The sequence below is a fragment of the Trematomus bernacchii genome, unplaced genomic scaffold (genome assembly GCF_902827165.1).
Source record: "Trematomus bernacchii unplaced genomic scaffold, fTreBer1.1, whole genome shotgun sequence".
NCBI classification, from domain to species: Eukaryota; Metazoa; Chordata; class Actinopteri; order Perciformes; family Nototheniidae; genus Trematomus; species Trematomus bernacchii.
Window position 1 is genome coordinate 97,991 of NW_022987762.1, and position 17,298 is coordinate 115,288.

Below are 17,298 nucleotides of genomic sequence, written 5' to 3' on the forward strand. Positions count from 1 at the left end.
AATTTGCTTAATATTTGGAGTACAAAAACAATCATGATATCATTAGAAAGCTAGGAATCTCCTCTTTCCAACAGTGTATACAACTCAAAATGTGTCTTCGGGTCAATGCGACTGATTTTCGATAGAGCAGGTCACATATATAGTTTGTGCATGTTTGTAGTCGTTCTAACACTTATCGATATGGAGAAAATGTGTAATCACATTAAAATAGTTTTTTTTAATAATGTAAACACACCAAAACCTTAACCTGTTAAGCCTGGGCCGCAACAGCGTCTGAGGGCTTCATAACATTTAAGAAACTATGAATGTGTCATACCCACTTAACGAGAAGAAAGTCAGCTAACTGACGATATGAAACATTTTTACAGAAACAAAACACAAGTCTAACACCGAGTCTCTGAATTAGCACTAAGCGAAAGAGTGCTAACTCACTTAGCACATAACTCACGGTAGAAATATTTTATACTTCATCGGATCTGCACAAACTAGATCATCATCATATGAAAGCTGAGATTCCACAGATTCCAATGGTATAAGTATCATCACTGTGCGATCAGAACTCACGGCAGCGAAGGCCAACACACAACTTCCCTTTACGGGGCCAAAACGGCAAATACGTCTTACCTTTGCTGTTTTCTGATCAAAAGTTGTGTTCAATGGCATTACAATGCATATAACCGCTGCTGAAGGTTAATCCAATGTTTCTGTGTCACTTTGAAATTATTACTGATAATCCATCATCATATTTATGTCAATAACCGGAGTTTTCATATAGAGTGTATGAGAGCGTAACCCAGCTTCCGATTTTGGGCATGCTGGCTGCGCATCACTCATTCACCAATGGAAATGTTTAGATGGATTTAGGAACCCCCTCTCGATTCTATTGGCTTTAATGGTTAAAAAGAGGTGTCAATCATCAAAATCGACCAATGGGTTCCAGAGATATGGTAAATACACCCAAATGACCCCAGAGGTGGGTTTCTTTTCTAAACCTCTCTAAAAGGGTCAGATTTCACTTGTTTTGCATCAATCTTGATACAGGGTACTTATTATATGTTATAGTTTGGATTCCTAAAGCTTTTAGTCTACTATCCCATCATTCAAGGGTGGTTTTCACTATAAGTAATGTTGTTTTTTTTGGACGGACACTATAATTTACATTTTTTTACTATGTTCAATCTGAATTTACTTTAAAATAAAAACATCTATATTGATTCTGACTTTTCTACATCCGACTCACAGGTTTATCATTGCTTTGAGAAAAAAGATGATTAATTTTCCCCTTTTAGAAGTGAAGAAATCTGAAAAACAGGCTCGGGGCTTAACAGGTTAACAATAAACAAATGTCAAGTAAACTGAAACTGCCCTCTATTCTTTATGTTGTGCAGGCCCATCATTACTGCATTATTAATGCCACTGTGCCAGTCCTCCAGAGATATTTTGCAGACGAGGACCCCCGCCCTGACCAGCAGCTCCTAGTGGCGCTGAAGACGGAGAGGCAACACGGATGGGGGCCAACTCTGGAGACCCTGGTGTTTCTGTTTTGGGTTGCCAGTGGCTCCGCTTACAGAGTAGTCTCCCGTGTCTTCGATGTGTATCTGCCGTCCGTCCACAGGATGGTGGATGAGGTGGTGGCCTTGTTGCCCCAGTTTGTCCGTCTCCCGCACGTGGAGGTGGTTGGTGATGGTTTTGCCCGGTTGGCTCACCACCAAGCCTTTCGCAAGGCAGCTGGGGTAATTGACAGCTGCCACATCCAGTTGTGTTGCAGGGCGTCTGTGACCATCAGGGACACTTTGTGGACATTTGTGTGGGTTACCCAGGATCCTTGCTTGATGCACGGATCCTTAACCTGTTAAGCACCAAGCCTGTTTTTCATGTTTCAGGCTCGAAAATGACATGCCCAAAACAAATGACTACAACTTAACTTCTAAAAGGATTATATGAATAATTTCTTTTATCAAAGCAAGGTTACATCTGTGAGTTGGATGTAGAAGTGTCAGAATCAATATAAATGTTTTTTATTTTAAAGAAAATTCAGATTTTACATAGTAAAAAACTGTGTCCGTCCAAAAATTATTTTTTACAGATAGTGAAAACTACCCTTGGATGATGGGTTAGTAGACTAAAAGCTTTAGGAATCCAAAGTACAACATATAATAAGTACCCTGTATCAAGATTGATGCAAAACAAGTGACATTTGACCTTTTTAGAGAGGTTTAGCCAAAACCACCCCACCTTTGAGGTGATTTGGGTGAAAATGTTTTTTTTCCCATATTTCTGGCCCCCCTTGCTCGATTTTAATGGTTGACACCTCTTTCTGACCGTTAGAGCCAATAGAATTGAAGGGGGAGGCTCCCACACACACACACATTGTGAAGAGAAAAGGTGGGGGCTGCGCGCATGTAAATGTGCAGCAGAGTGAAGGATTTCTAGCTCTGGCATTTGGAAACGAAAAGCAGTTTTATTGCTTATGGATTATCGGAAATAATTTCAAAGAGGGCACAGATACATTGGATGAACCTATGGATTAACTGCAGCATCGTTTTTATCGTTTTAATGCCATTGAAGACCAGTTTTGACCAAGGTAAGCCATGTTAGCGTTTCTAGCTACTTAGCTCCACATGTTATGATGTACGCTTTCGTTTATAGCGTCGCAAATGTTTATCACTGAGTGTTGAGGTGGGCACCCCTAGATTCAGTGTCTCCAGGACACCAAAAACGAGTGGTTGGCTGTGCATCTAGGATAAGTAATAAGGGAGTTATTGTGAGTTTAAGTGCCGTTTTAGGTTACATTTTTTCGCTCGTGGCTAATTCAGAGGCTGAGTGTTAGCATTGTGGGGTTTTTTTTGGAGAATTTTTTGAAAAAAAATCAGTTAGCTGAGTTTCTTCCCGTTACATGGATATAAAACATTCATAGTTTTATTAAATATTAAGATTCCTTAGACGTTGTTTCCTGCAAATGACGCGTTTATCCGCCCGGTACCGGGCGGATGGTGCGTAACAGGTTAAGAACAGCTCCATCTACGCCAGGGGTACTTACCCTCCACCAGGGTATTTCATCCTAGCTGATGGTGGCTACCCATGTCTACAGGTACCCTTGGCCCTTATCACACCATATAAGAGGCCAGTGAGAGGCATGGCAGAACAACGGCTTAATTACCATCACTCCAGGGGTCGCTTGGGGTGATAAAAACCCGCTTCAGGTGCATCTTCTTAGAAGCACTTGAAGTACATCATGAGTTTGTCCTCAAGGTAATGAATCATTCTAATGTTTCTGTAGCAAATTAGTTAATTGAAATCCTAATATCCTTATCCTGCTATACTAAGACTGTCTTAATGCCTAACAATTGCATAGTCACATAAAATACTATGCCTCACACTTTGTTTTGTCCTTTTTCTGCTCTGCCTTGTGCACAGGTTGTGACAGCCTGTGCAATTGTACACAATATATGTGTCGGGGTTGGGGACGACCAACCTCCAGAAGATGCCGCCCTGGAGGAGGACAACCAGCCACCTACTGCGCATGAAGGTGGTGGGGAAAGTGAGAGTGGAGCAGCATGGCGGCCACCACCTCATCCACCACCCTTGTGAACGAGGTGTCCGCACTTGCTGTTGCTCCACTGGACCATGACTATTTTGCACAGGTGAAGAACATTGCTCAAATCCCATGTCACAATCTGCTTATGTACTTGAGTAACTGTATTTTGTAAAATGATCATCTCTCCAGGACTGAACCACTAAACTAACATAAAACGTTCTCCTGTTTGCAGCCTTGAAAAAGTTCTGGAGGATAAACTGTGAAGGTAGATATGGTGCAAAATGCGAGAGCGTGTAAAACCTGATGTGAGCACTTGCAGAAAAGATATCTGAGCTTGTGTGCATACATTTACACTTTTATAAAAATATCCACGTATCTGTGAACCACATTTGAAGTCACAGAAGAAAAAAAAGTTTTGTAGCTTGTAGAAAAGAAATGAACTTAGTGATGAAATGTTCACTTGCAGAAAAATATATTTTTTTTAAATATATTTTCCATTACAACTGCAACTTGCAATGGAATTGCAATTCCAAGGATCCTGGACATTGGAGTCCTTCGACGGGATTCGATGACATAGCATCCTTGAAATAGTGGCTCTGAAGGATCCTTCCTTGACATTGAGAAACACCCATCGACACACTGCCTGAGGAAGGTTATGTGTATATTTTTTTGGTCATTCACTTTTTTCGGACCACTTATTTATTTATTTTGGTGAGGATCCGACCTCCATGCTGCTACTCTGGTTCAAACTGCATGCGCCGCATTTCGAGTTGATTGTGATTGTCCCGGCGTAGGACGTGCGTGCGCAGTGTTTTATAAATCTGAATATTTGTGTGCGTATGTACTTGCTTTGTCCTACATACGCCACCTTCCCACGTGAATCCTACGCAAAGTTTTATAAATGAGGCCCCTGAACAGAGAATATGAACTGCTACCATCTAATGGAGATTCAATAAAGTCAGACTGAAGCATCCTTTGTGCTCCAGTCAGTCCTCTCAGTAAATACAGAGCTGAATCCAGATCAAATGCACGCTGAAGGCTCTTTGAGCAGGTTGTCTCTCACTGATCCTGCTGTTATGTTAAATGTTTGTTGTTTGTTGTTCATTTATTGTGTCTTGATATTTGTTTATGTTGATGTTACACATGGAGCTGCTGTGATGCAAGTCACATTTCAGACTTGATCTGACCATTAAAGTTTTATCGTATCGTATACAACAACGTTCTAACCTATATCTAACCATATTGGGCATTCATATTGTATTTTATAAACAGGTTGTGATCTTTCATTTGGGGATAACAGTGATAGGAATATATTGTGATGAAGTGCACACTGACCTGAGCTCCAGGGGTCTCTATTACCCCTTTCACACCAACGGTGTTTCAGGGCCGGTTCGGTGCTGGTGCTTGAAAAGCACCGGGTTTTCCTGTTCACACCGCAGCGGAGCAGCGTCATAGCTCCGGAATCCGGTTCGTTTCGAGCACCAAAAAGTTGTCCGTCTAGAAGCAAGAACCGCATACGTCACGCTTACGTCGGAGGGGGGCGAGATTAACCTGAGCTAACACTTAAGGCGAGTACGGCAAATAAAAGTTGTAACAAGCAGTAGTGCTGAGCAAAGTGACTAGAACGCAACCACACACTTGTTAAAAAAAACACACTTTATAAAGTCAGGCAACACTAACCAGGCTTCGTGTGATTCTGTTTATTTGTACCTTACTTTGACCATCCGTTCTCTGTTATTGATCATTGTGGAGAGCAGGCAGACGTTTTGTGTGTTATTATAGCAGCTATCGGATGGAATCAATACATGGGCTGCACAGGTTGTCATGTCCGACTATCACAAGTAGAATCATAATGAAAAATACGTCGGTAAAAAGTGCCTGTAGAATACTGCTTAGCAAGTAGTCAGTTTAGCTTCGGTTGCTATGCTAACATCACCCATGTTATACCAGAGAAACTTTCATAACAGCGTTGTGATGCCAAACAGCGTCAATTCAGACTGACACACATTCACTTAAGGGGAACTGGGGATATGTATCAGCTGCTTGTGTGACAGTCAGACAGTGAATACTTTAGAGCCGTGTGAGCTAACCCGGAGCTAACGGCAGAATACACTCCCGTTGAAGAGCAGCCGGCCAGCACTGCAGCGGTCGGTAAATGCCGCTGAAACACATTAATAAACAATGAACCACGGCACTCTGGAGAAAAGTATAAGGTTGGAGAAGTCGTTATTTAATTTAATCTGGCTTCGTATGATTAAAAGCAACGCAGTCCCCGGCCCGTTGTTGTGAGGTGAGCTCCGGCGTTGGGGAGAAACTCAGCGACGTAAACTGTGACGTCATGACGCAGCAGCGGCAACACCAGTCGGGCTCTGAGCGGTGTGAAAAGAGCCGGCGCTAAACCGAAGAACCGGTTCTGAACCAGAAAAGCTCTAGCACGGAGCTTGAACCGGAGTTGCGTTGGTGTGAAAGGGGCATTTGTTCTCCTCCATGCTGCTCTCAGAGCTCCTTCTCCGGCTGTGTCTCTGAAATAATCAAGAAGAAGATGGCAGTGTTGGAAATGAAAATGCAACGGTTGGAAGCTAACGTGGAAGTGAATGGACTAGGTTGGAATGACACCACTTTACCAGTGCAAAAGAATGGAAAAGGGCATGCTAACTTACAGCTAGCTAGCAGCTACAAGGTTTCCAAGGAACAGCAGGGCTGTGTACCGGGTAATAAATCTACAAGTGGTAGTCCTCCCTCGAACTCTCTGGGTGCAAGGCCGAAGAGTAAATCATTTCCATGGGATTTGGGAGAACGAATAACAGGCAGAGCCCAGCGCTCTGAAATCTGTAATGCGACCGGCTGGCCTGCGTTGTTATCACCCAGGAAGAGCGCCTCTTCAACCCCTATTCATACTAGGAAGCAGCCGTGGACAGCTGCTAAAGGGAGAACTACAAACAATCCTCATAAACCACCAAGTGTGCCAATCCAGAACAGATACGCTCCACTGACACAGAACCGGAGATCTCTTTCTGATGAGCTGGATAACCTGTCCTCTTCACACAGCAGGGTAAGGACCAATAGCTACTCCAAAAGTAAAAGGCTAGAGGGAAAGCTAACGACTAGGCCTGAAACTCTGATTGTGGGTGACTCTGCTGTAAGAGATGTAAAATGCATTCACTACTACTTACATTTAATATCTAACTCCTTCAGCCTACTTTCAGCTGCACAAACCATTCCACTATTAACTTACTCAGCTATTTCAGGACATTGAGGCTATACATGTTGTTTATACCTTTTTTAAACCTTTTCTTTTAAATATTAGGTTCAAGGTTACTTTACAGATGTGGATGTGTGATGTGAAATATAATCAAGTGTTAAATCAGACTTTAGTTCCACCTGGAGTAAATTCACAAGCTACCCTGCAGTATACAAAGTCATTCAAACTAGCTGCACCTTTACCAGCTTTGAGAACACTTTCATGATCAATCAAGACAACTCAATACAACCGACAGACATAACAAAACAAATGTATAGCTACTACGTAGGTTCATAGCAGAGGTGAGAAGTAACTAAGTACATTTACTCAAGAACTTAAGATTCCAGTCTACGAGAATCTTAGGTTATATACGTGTTAGAGCCAGTATTTTGTTTTCATAAGAAAGGCCACCTAATTGTGACGTCTGTAGTCAACACACTATAAAAGACTACAATTCCCACAGCGCCTGCTCTAACTTGTCATCTACTAATATCTCCCAGTAACTTGGACCAGCATGTATTTATTGAATCACCTTTGTTGTACAGCCTGTGCTGAAACACTGTTTTATATGCAGGCTTTTATACTGTTTAAAACAGTTTTAATACTGTATTTATACTATATTGATACTGTTTTCATACCGTTTTAAACACTGTTTGAATACAGTTTTTAATACTATATTAATACTGTTTTTATACTGTTTTTACCCCTGGCAGAAGCAGCTAGCTCGCATCAGCTCCGGTTAGCTCCAGTTAGCTCCCGATAGCTCTTGTTAGCTCCCGGTGCTAACTCACCTGAACGAAGGTTGTTGTCCGGGATCCAGCCATTCCGGTGTCTCCCCCCGGTGTCCCGGTGTCTTCCCCCGGTGTCCGTGTGTCTTCCCCCGGTGTCCCGGTGTCTCCTGAGGCTGCTAAACCCTCCCGGTTCTCCGGTAAATCCTCCGGAGCTGCGGAGGCCATGATGTCTGATGTTCTTCTTCTTCTTCTCTTCGTTTTTGGCGGATTGCAAACAACTTAAAAGGTGCATACCGCCCCCTACTGTACATGAGTATGAATCATCATATCATACCAACTCTTTAACCTATGATCTAATCTAAATAAATAAATAAATCAACAAAAAACATGAAATAAATAAAACAAAAATAAAAATCTATGTTCTTTCCTGACCTAATGTTAAATTCTTTTTCCTACCCCAGTTTCACTCAAGAATGTAAACAGTGCCTTTCTGGTAGCTCTTACTCCCTCTCCCTTTTGTTCCCAAAACACCAACCACACTCCATTCCCTCTCTGCCTCTAAAACTTTAGCCTTTAGTTTTTCTCTTTCCGCTTTATATATGTCACAATGTATCAAGATATGTTCTACATCTTCTTTTACTCCACAGCTCCCACACTTGTCACTGTCACTTTTCCCCATGACATACAGAGTACCATTCAAAGCCGTGTGATTTATTCTGAGTCTAGCGATCGTGATTTCCTCCCTTCTGTTTCTTTCTTTATAAATATGAATTGTAATTGTCTTTTGTACTTTGTGATATTCTTTGCCTTTCTGGTCTTTCTCCCACCTTTTCTGCCAGATCTCCATCCCTTTCTTCTTAATGACTGCTTTCCCTTCTCCTTTTCCAAGTTGAACTGGTAATGTGATTTCCTTTTGTAGTGCACTTTTTGCTCATTTATCAGCACACTCGTTCCCTTTCACCCCCTCATGAGCAGGCACCCAGCAGAACTGCAGATCTATGCCGCCTCTGTGCAGTCTTAACAGGCTATGATTCAGTTCTATGAGAATGTCTTCTCTGGCAGTTGTTGTTGACTGTATGCTTTGTAAACTGGATAATGAATCTGTGCACATCACCACCCTATCTGGTCTGACCTCTTCAACCCACTGTAATCCTATTATTACAGCAAGCATTTCTGCTGTGTACACTGATAATTGATCAGACGCTCTTTTTGAAATAGATATTTTAAATTCTGGGATGTATACACCAACTCCAACACACTCTTCCTTGTTGTTAGAACCATCTGTGTAAATTTGTAGGCAATTGTAATACTTTTCATTCAGATACATACTTGTTTTAATTCCCACTTCATTTATTTGCCACTCTTTTTTCCTTTCTACAATACTCATATCTATTTTAGCTTCTGGGAAAAGCCATGGAGGAACACTACTAAATGGGGTTGCTTTAGCAAACGTGATATTCTCCACTCCATATGCCCTCGTTCTCTCCTTACTCGTCCAGCCAAACCCACGTCCCTGGAATTTTGCATATTCCCAGCAATCCTGTAATATTCTGTTTGAAATATTTTCCTCTCCACTTCCTTGTAGCCTGACCCAGTATGACAGAGCAAGTTTCTCTCTTCTGATCTCCAGAGGTGTCTCTCCTGCTTCTATCAGAACTGCATTGATAGGGGATGACTTTATCGCTCCAATACACAACCGCAATGCTTTATATTGTATTCTATCCATTTTTAAAAGCGATGTTTTTGCTGCTGCTCCATACACTATACAACCATAATCTATTGTGGACCTCATAATTGATCTGTAAATGTCTATTAATGCTTGTTTGTCTGCGCCCCAGTTGCATCCAGCTACAGCTCGCAATACATTTAATACTTTTTTGCATTTTGTTTCCACTTGTTTAATATGCATTTTCCATGTATATTTGCTATCAAACCACAGTCCTAGGTATTTGAACTCATTCACCTTTGTCATTGGACGATCATATAGTGTTAGCTGTTGGCCATCAATCTTGCGTTTGTTTGTGAATACCATGTAGCATGACTTGCTTTCTGACATTTTGAATCCCCAGTTATATGACCACCTCTCCACTTTTTCAATGTCAAAGTACACTATTGCCATTATCTCTTTCATTTTCAATGTTTTTTCCACATCATTACTCACTCTTACTAAAGCATCTATTGTGGACCGCCCTTTACGAAATCCGCTCTGAAAACTACTCAGCAGCCCTTTCTGCTCCAGTACATGTGAGAGCCTACGGACAATGATCTTTTCCATCCATTTACATAGGTGTGATGTAAGAGCTATTGGTCTGTAGTTACTAGGGTTAGCTGTATCTTTCCCTGGTTTATTGAATGGTAGCACGACTGCTGTTTTCCACAAACTTGGCATATCTCCTTCTCTCCAGATTTTATTGAAAAGACTCAGCACCATTGTCATAGTTTCCATAGGCAACTGTCTAAACATAGCATAACATAGCTGGTCTTGTCCTGGGGCTGTATATCCTGTACCTTGTAAGGCTATTTTGAGTTCTGACATTGTAAATTCCACCTCAAGAGCTGACCTATTATCCTGTCTCTTCTCCTTCACGTTTTCATTCTCTGCTAGTAACTGCTGTTTTTGCTGCCTATGAATATCACTGAGATGTTCCCCGCTATGTACTGCTGCAAGTGTCCTTCCTAACATGTCTGCCTTCTCTTTATCTGTCACTGCCAGCCTCTCCCCATCAACCAAAGCTGGAATTTTAATGGATTTCCTTTTCCCACTCATCCGCTTAAACATGGACCAGACATCACCTAATGTTACTCCTCTGCCAATGGTAGAACAAAATTCTCTCCATGTTCTTTTTTGTGTGTATTTGATTGTCCTTCGAGCAGCTGCCCTTTTCCTTTGAAACTCTATAACATTATTTTGTGTCATGTTTTTCTTTAATTCTCTAAATGCATTATTTCGCTCTTTAATAGCCCTGCTGCATTCCTCATTCCACCATGGCACCACTTTCTTCCTACCCTTGGTTGTTGTTTTGGGTATACTGTTCTCTGCTGCATTTAGAATATGTTGCGTTATTTGGCTTGTAATTACCTCTATGCTTCCCTCTGATGTTAGCAGGTGTACCGACTCCTCACACCATATCCTACATTTCCCCAATCAGCTTTAGCAAAGCACCACCTGGTTATTACACCTCCTTCCTGTATATATACATTAGTATTCATTTTAGTAAGCACTGGATAATGGTCACTTCCTACTGTGGAGTTATTCAAAACAAACCATTCGCATGTATGAACCAAACAGTTTGACACTAATGTCAGATCCAGGCATGAGACTTTCCCCCTGTGTACATCTACTCTTGTGCCATGTCCATCATTAAGGCATACTAGTGTTCTTTCCTCCAGCATTTCTTCCACTATATTTCCGTTACTGTCTGTATGGTTGTTGCCCCATAGACTGTTGTGTGCATTGAAATCACCACACCAAACTTCCTTCCTATGTTTATTGCCTGCTATTTCTTTAAATATATTAGTGGTTAGATTTTTACATGGGTTGTATAAATTGATTATCCTAATGTTATCTTGTTTCCTAGGGTTGCAGATTTCCACTATAATACACTCTATATCATCAGGAGATTGCACCTTGATGTCTGATGTTGTTGTGAACTGCCGTAAAGACACTAGTACTGTTGCAAAATGTGAGGTGGCAGAGTACACTTAGTGACCGCCAGAGGGAGCCAAATACCTTATCAATAATAATAATAATAACAATAGATTACATTTTTATAGCGCCTTTCAAGGGACCAAAGGCCACTTTACATGCTGTCAACAAACAAACAAACAAACAAGCAATGAAGTATTAACACGTTAAACGTTATTGATCCCACATTGGGAATTATTTAGTTACATCAGCAGCTCTCCAACATCCTCATTAATACTCTGAATAAACGGGCCGTGTGTTAAGGAGACATTTCAGTAAAAAGATATCCACATTTATTTATATATATTTTTTCAAATTAGTTATTGTGATTGAATTATATATTGTTATTTTATTTTATTTATTGTATTATTATTATTGTTATTATTATTATTGTCTTATTAGAATTTTTATTTCATAATTTTTATTTTATTATATTTTATTATTTTATCATTTTTATTATCTTATTTTATTATTCTCAAAACAGAGAATCAAACGACCGTAAACAGGAAACGCTTGGACATTATGCTTGTTTCAGATGAGCGAGACCGACGCAGACCTGCACAATAGGCTACATGCACAGTCACTTCTGCATTGTGCGTAGTACTGCCCAACTGTTTCCGGTACAACAACAACAATGGCGACGTTCTACACCCGGTGTCTACAAGAGCTCCCGAAATTGAAAATTAGCGATGTTCATCGCATTTGCAGGACGACTAAAGCCCCAGCCAGCAAACTCGATAAAGGCTTCAAATTATATGCTGCGTCATATATACACAACTATGAAGGTAAGAAGGTAACTGGAGTAACAGGTACTAACCAGCTAGCTTATGCTACAGGTTACGCTAACGTCAGCTGTCAAAAGCTAGGTAACGCCAGAGCCCTATAGTAGAACTACTATTATACTACTACTACTACTACTACTACTATAGTAGACTACTATAACGCTATGTACTGTTTCTGGTGTTAATTCTTTAAAACATTAGCCATTTTACTCAAAAATACTATCGTTTAACACTAGAACCGCCAACGGGGTCAATTTGACCCCGAGCTGTTTTATATTTGATGTAACTTTTTTTCAATAAAATATTAAAGTCTCCCAGTCCGTGACTTTTCCTGAAAGTGTGTTATGTACCACCCTCTGTTGTTAAAAATTGTCAATATGAAGTCAGATTGAAGAAATCACCCAAAAAATTGCCATTTATACCTATTTCCGCCAAGCGGGTCATATTGACCCCACCCCTTTTCATATAAACATGACATGTTGCTATAGCAACGCCTTTTGTCTACTGCGGTTCCTCCTTATAGATTGAGAGATAGATTGAGAGAGAGAGAGAGAGAGAGAGAGAGAGAGAGAGAGAGAGAGAGAGAGAGAGAGAGAGAGAGAGAGAGAGAGAGAGAGAGAGAGAGAGAGAGAGAGAGAGAGAGAGAGAGAGAGAGAGAGAGGGACGGACGGACGGACGGACGGACGGTCGGTCAGTCAGTCAGTCAGTCAGTCAGTCAGTCAGTCAGTCAGTCAGTCAGTCAGTCAGTCAGTCAGTCAGTCAGTCAGTCTGTAGTGAAGGAGTGTGCTCCCGCTCACGGGAGACTGCGCGCACTGCGCTCCGCAGCAAACAGCTGTGGGGCGAGTTGAAAGTACGTTATGCTGGCCGCGGTGTCTAAATAATGCTTCCGGCCCAGCGGGACATTTATAATGTCGAGCCCTGAGAGTCCACAGATTATATTGGTATACGTTTTCATCCCTGTGCGATCAAAACTCTCTGTTCAATAAAAGAACATTTTACCTTGAAAATCTCTGGCGGTTCTAGTGTTAATAGCCTTATAGCCTAGCCTACTAAACGTTGTCTTGTTAGCCACACTGCATAATGGTATCAGCTTTTGTAAAGCAATGTTGCCATAGATGTTTTGACGTGAGTATAGATCTAACGCTGTTGCTCTGTTTTTCTTCATTCAGTGTCCAATAAAGACAGGCTGACAGGGCAGGTCAGCGTGAGAGCCTTGTGCTACAGGTCAATGAGGAAGAGCGAGACAGCACACAGTTTGAGTGTAGGCCTGCTTTGACGTCTCGGTACACCACACTTCACACTGACACACCACCAACACCCCACTTGCCCATAGAGGGGTATGTGATCTTGCCATGTGATTTCCCGCTGGTGTGCTCAGAAGAGGAGCAACTACATATGAACAGCTTATCTGTTGATTTGGAAATGTCTCACAAAATTGAGGAGGCTACCCGTGAGCAAAGCTCTAGCTCAGAGTGGCATCTGCTCCGCAAACCCAGGGTTACTGCCTCTAGGTTTAGAGAGATTTGTCACGTCAGAGGTGAGAGCTCTGCTAACTCTCTTGCAGAGTGAATACTCAAAGGTACAAGGCAGACTGCAGAAATGAGGAGAGGTGCAGAGATGGAGCCCACAGTAGCAGCTGAATACAGTAGACTGGCAAACGTGAACTACTCCCCATGCAGTGGTGTGACTTTGTAGTGTGGGCACAGGAGGACTACCTGGTGCAAAGAATATACACAGATCCAGAAGTGCAAAGAGCAATCAGAGAAAAAGTAGACTTTTTTTTTTTTTTTACACATACATGCCGAAGTACCTGTCATTAAAAAAGTAGTGGGCACTGTAGCCATTGTTAACTCTGTAAGCAGTTAGCTGCTAGACCCTGACTCAGCTGTTTTTTAGGAGGCAATCCCTCAATCATATGTTCTGAATGACAACAAATTGTGATTTCAATATTGTATTTGATATTTTGTTTTTGATATATATTGTTTATCACATTTCATATATGTAAATAAATATACAATTGTAGTTAAAAAGACAATAAAGTGAATTGATTTTTTGTAATTAATAGTAAATCATTGCATTTGTAAGAAATCATCAACACATTGTAATTTGCAATTTACCATTTATTCAAACAAAACACTAGCGTGTGTTAGGCAACACGGGATTACGGTGTGCTCACCCAGCTTAATCACAGCTACCTGCACAGGTGTCATCATCTTGTCTTATTTCACCCATTTCTTGACCAGTGCTTTGTTCTGATAGTTTGACAGCATACATGCTACTGCAAACAGTTGGTTGATGTTGTAGGCATGGGACAGGAGGATGACACCATCAAAAAGCTTGTTCTCTTTTATCCTCCTAATGACATGCTCCACATGAACCCTCAGTCTGGCAATGGCCTGTGTCTCCCTCACCTGATAGGCTGGCATTTGCTTCTGCTGTGACAGAAAAGGTGGGCAGTACACCTTGCATTTGCAGCAATCGCTGATCAGGAAGCCCTTATCTACCATCACTGCCATGTTTTCAGTCAACAACGCAGCTCTTCCAGATTGTTTGAAAATCTCCTTGTCGCTGACAGAACCACCATACAGACTGGAAACAAATGTCACTGCGCCATGTGGGGCTATGCCAACCAGGGCTTTCATGGTGCAGTGAGATTTGTATGTAGAATACATTTCACTTTGGAGGAGGAGTGAGGATGGTGTTTGACACCTCAGCTCTGTGCAATCGAGGATCACCTGTGTGTCTGGGAAATCTTTGAATGCCTCTGGGAGGTGGGCTTGAACTTCTGCAGGTGTAAGCCAGATGCACTGTGACCCCAATAAAGTTGTAAGAAAACGTGTCCATGTTGCAATGATGCGGCTCACAGTGGACTGGTGTACGTTGAAGCGGTTTGCAAGGTCCCTCTCTTTCAAACCCACCGACAGGAAGCATAGAAAAAGAAAGAACTCGTCAATTGGCTGAAGCAGCTGTCTCTGGAAGATAAAAACAAAAAAAGGTTACTATATTAATGTCATGAGTGTAGCACACTATGGGAAAAACATGAAGTTGTTTTAGTTCTCTGATGTATTCAAAAAGGATTGAGTACTTTAGCCTTTTAGCCTACACAAAAGCAATGAAATGTCGGAGAAACATTTTCCCTTCAGTTTGTGTTTAGATTGTGTGTTAAAAGAAACGTAGCCTACCGTTGATGGACGTGCGTGTGTAACCACTTCTTCATTCCTCTTGGCAGCTGATATCGCTCTTGTAACACGAACCATTTTATGAATTGAAGGCTCAATCAAAGACCAGAAGGCCATCAGGTGGTTATAGCTCGGGAATCTGTTCACAAAAGACACATGTCAGTCATTAATTGACAGTAAATACAATCGTGTTAACTGTAACACATGGGCTAATGTTTTCTTCTTGTTTGCTATAATACATTACGATTCAAACTGATTAAGAAGGCACTTGGTGCAGGTATAGTAATCTACAGCAGTAAAATGTAACAACTACATTAAAGCAGCAGTAATAATAATCTAAAACATACAGGGAACATTTTACACACAATGACTACTTTTACTCTTCATTCTTAAGTGTGCAACTGGGGGAAACGCAGTGGATATTGACATACTTTTACTTTGGTAAGGTTTTGAAGATTTCCACTTGTAGTAAAGTATTATCAGTATGTTGTTAGTATTAGTATGTTTTACTCCACCACATTTAGTTAACCTTCATAGTTTCTAGTTACTTTTTATATATGAAAACACATGATTTATGATTCTACATGTTCAGTTCAGGAGTATTTTAAAACCATAGTATTTGTACTTATACTTCAGTTAAGTTGACAAAAAACACACTGGACGCTGCACTAGGTCAGAAACCAGAGGAGACTGAACTCCACCACAGACGGACCACTTTTGGTCAAAATGTCCTCTCCGTTAACACAGGGGTATCTCCTCTTGCACTTTATCTAGCACTTTTATCTTCTCTTGCACTTTATATGTCGTAGCTGCTATTACTGCCATGTGGTAATACTTGTGTATGCTGCTCTTGCTCTTTTGCACTTTTTGCATATCATGTATTTTGTTTTTACCATGTTTGTAAAATGTAATTTTCTTAAATGTTTAATGTGAGGGACTGCGGATGGAAATTAGCTCAAAGCTAAATCTGGCACTGTTACGCTTGATACATTTGAATGTTTTAAGTGTTCATTACTGTGCATTGTCCCTGCCAAATAAACGATTAAATAAATAAAATATCCCAACACTGCATGCATATAGTCAGCGGTCACACGGCAGGTAAACAGGATTCTTTATAAGCTAACCCATCTCAAAAACTTGGATAGAATTGAGACAAAACTTTACCTGGTATAGAATCGGATGTTGTCGTCGGAGCCAGCAAACCGCTGTAAGCAAAACTCTCGCTGGACTCTTAACTCCTGCAGTTGCTTCTGCAGATCCTCCACTGTTTTGGAGTTGTCTTCTGTAGCTTGAGAGGACATGTCCAGTGAAGCTGGTTCAGGGGTTGAGCAGTAATCATGGTCACGGACATCGATGTGCTCTTCCTGCTCCTCCCGAGAGACTGGTTCAGTGGGCCGCTCCCTTCTCTCCCAAACACTAGCCCGCTGTGTTTGAGCAGTAAAGTGATTCCACTCAAACAGAGTTGGTACAGCACCTTTCACAAGCCTCCTACGGCCATCAAGGGTTTTTGGCTCTATTAGTTGATCCGTAGCGAAGTGACGACTGCAGACCTTGGAGTGAGAGGATATTGTAAAGTTATCGTGCCGTATTTTTACCAGCCACTGTCTTCGCAGCTCGAGTTCAGTCGGAAAGCCATGGAAACTTAGGACGCCGTTGAATTTAGCTGACGCCGTACAAAGTGGGACACAGCAGTGCTCGGAGTAGTTATTCACTTGTCTTTGCAAATGTTCCGTCGACTCATATTTAAACCATAGATTTAAACAGTAAAACCTTTGTGGACGATCTCCCGCTCAGCTACGCAGACCGGAAGTAAACCGGAAGCAGCCGAGCCGTATTACGGCTAAGGCGGAAGTACGTCTCAGACCCTAGTGCATGTAGCCTATTGGAGAGTTTCATCACCAGCACGGGGGAAAAACCACCAATGAGCGCTCAGCTCGATATACCAGCGAGTCGTTTCCCATCAAGCATTTCGCTTCCGCAGCCCGTGGAGAGAAACTGCTCCGCCTCGCTCTCAAGGCTGCCGGCGTCTTTGTCCCGCGAGATTTCAATGTCTCATGTAGTCGAGCCTCCAGAGCAAGGCGTACATAATTACTAACCATCATGCAACGCACTAGCAAGACGGCGGTCGCAATTGTGCAGGTC

The 17,298-nt window shown here is 41.6% G+C and overlaps 2 protein-coding genes across 3 annotated transcripts in view; both read right to left on the bottom strand.

Annotated features, from left to right (window-relative positions):
• The window catches only part of LOC117496631 (zinc finger protein 501-like), a 119,774-nt gene that overhangs the window by 6,162 nt on the left and 96,314 nt on the right, over positions 1-17,298 (bottom strand). The window contains exon 1 of one of the 2 annotated variants that reach the window (XR_004557308.1): positions 7,484-7,574. The exons of the other annotated variant lie outside the window; for it this stretch is intronic. The gene's annotated coding sequence lies outside the window, so the exon portion shown is untranslated. Of the gene's footprint in view, positions 1-7,483; positions 7,575-17,298 lie in introns of those variants that run through there. 2 annotated transcript variants of the gene reach the window in all.
• On the bottom strand, positions 14,083-17,055 carry LOC117496633. The gene is made up of 3 exons (XM_034148347.1): positions 16,321-17,055; positions 15,160-15,295; positions 14,083-14,949 (listed from the first exon to the last, which is right to left on the bottom strand). The coding sequence occupies exons 1-3, from the start codon at positions 16,455-16,457 to the stop codon at positions 14,197-14,199; spliced, it is 1,026 nt and encodes a 341-aa protein (XP_034004238.1). The 5' UTR covers positions 16,458-17,055; the 3' UTR covers positions 14,083-14,196.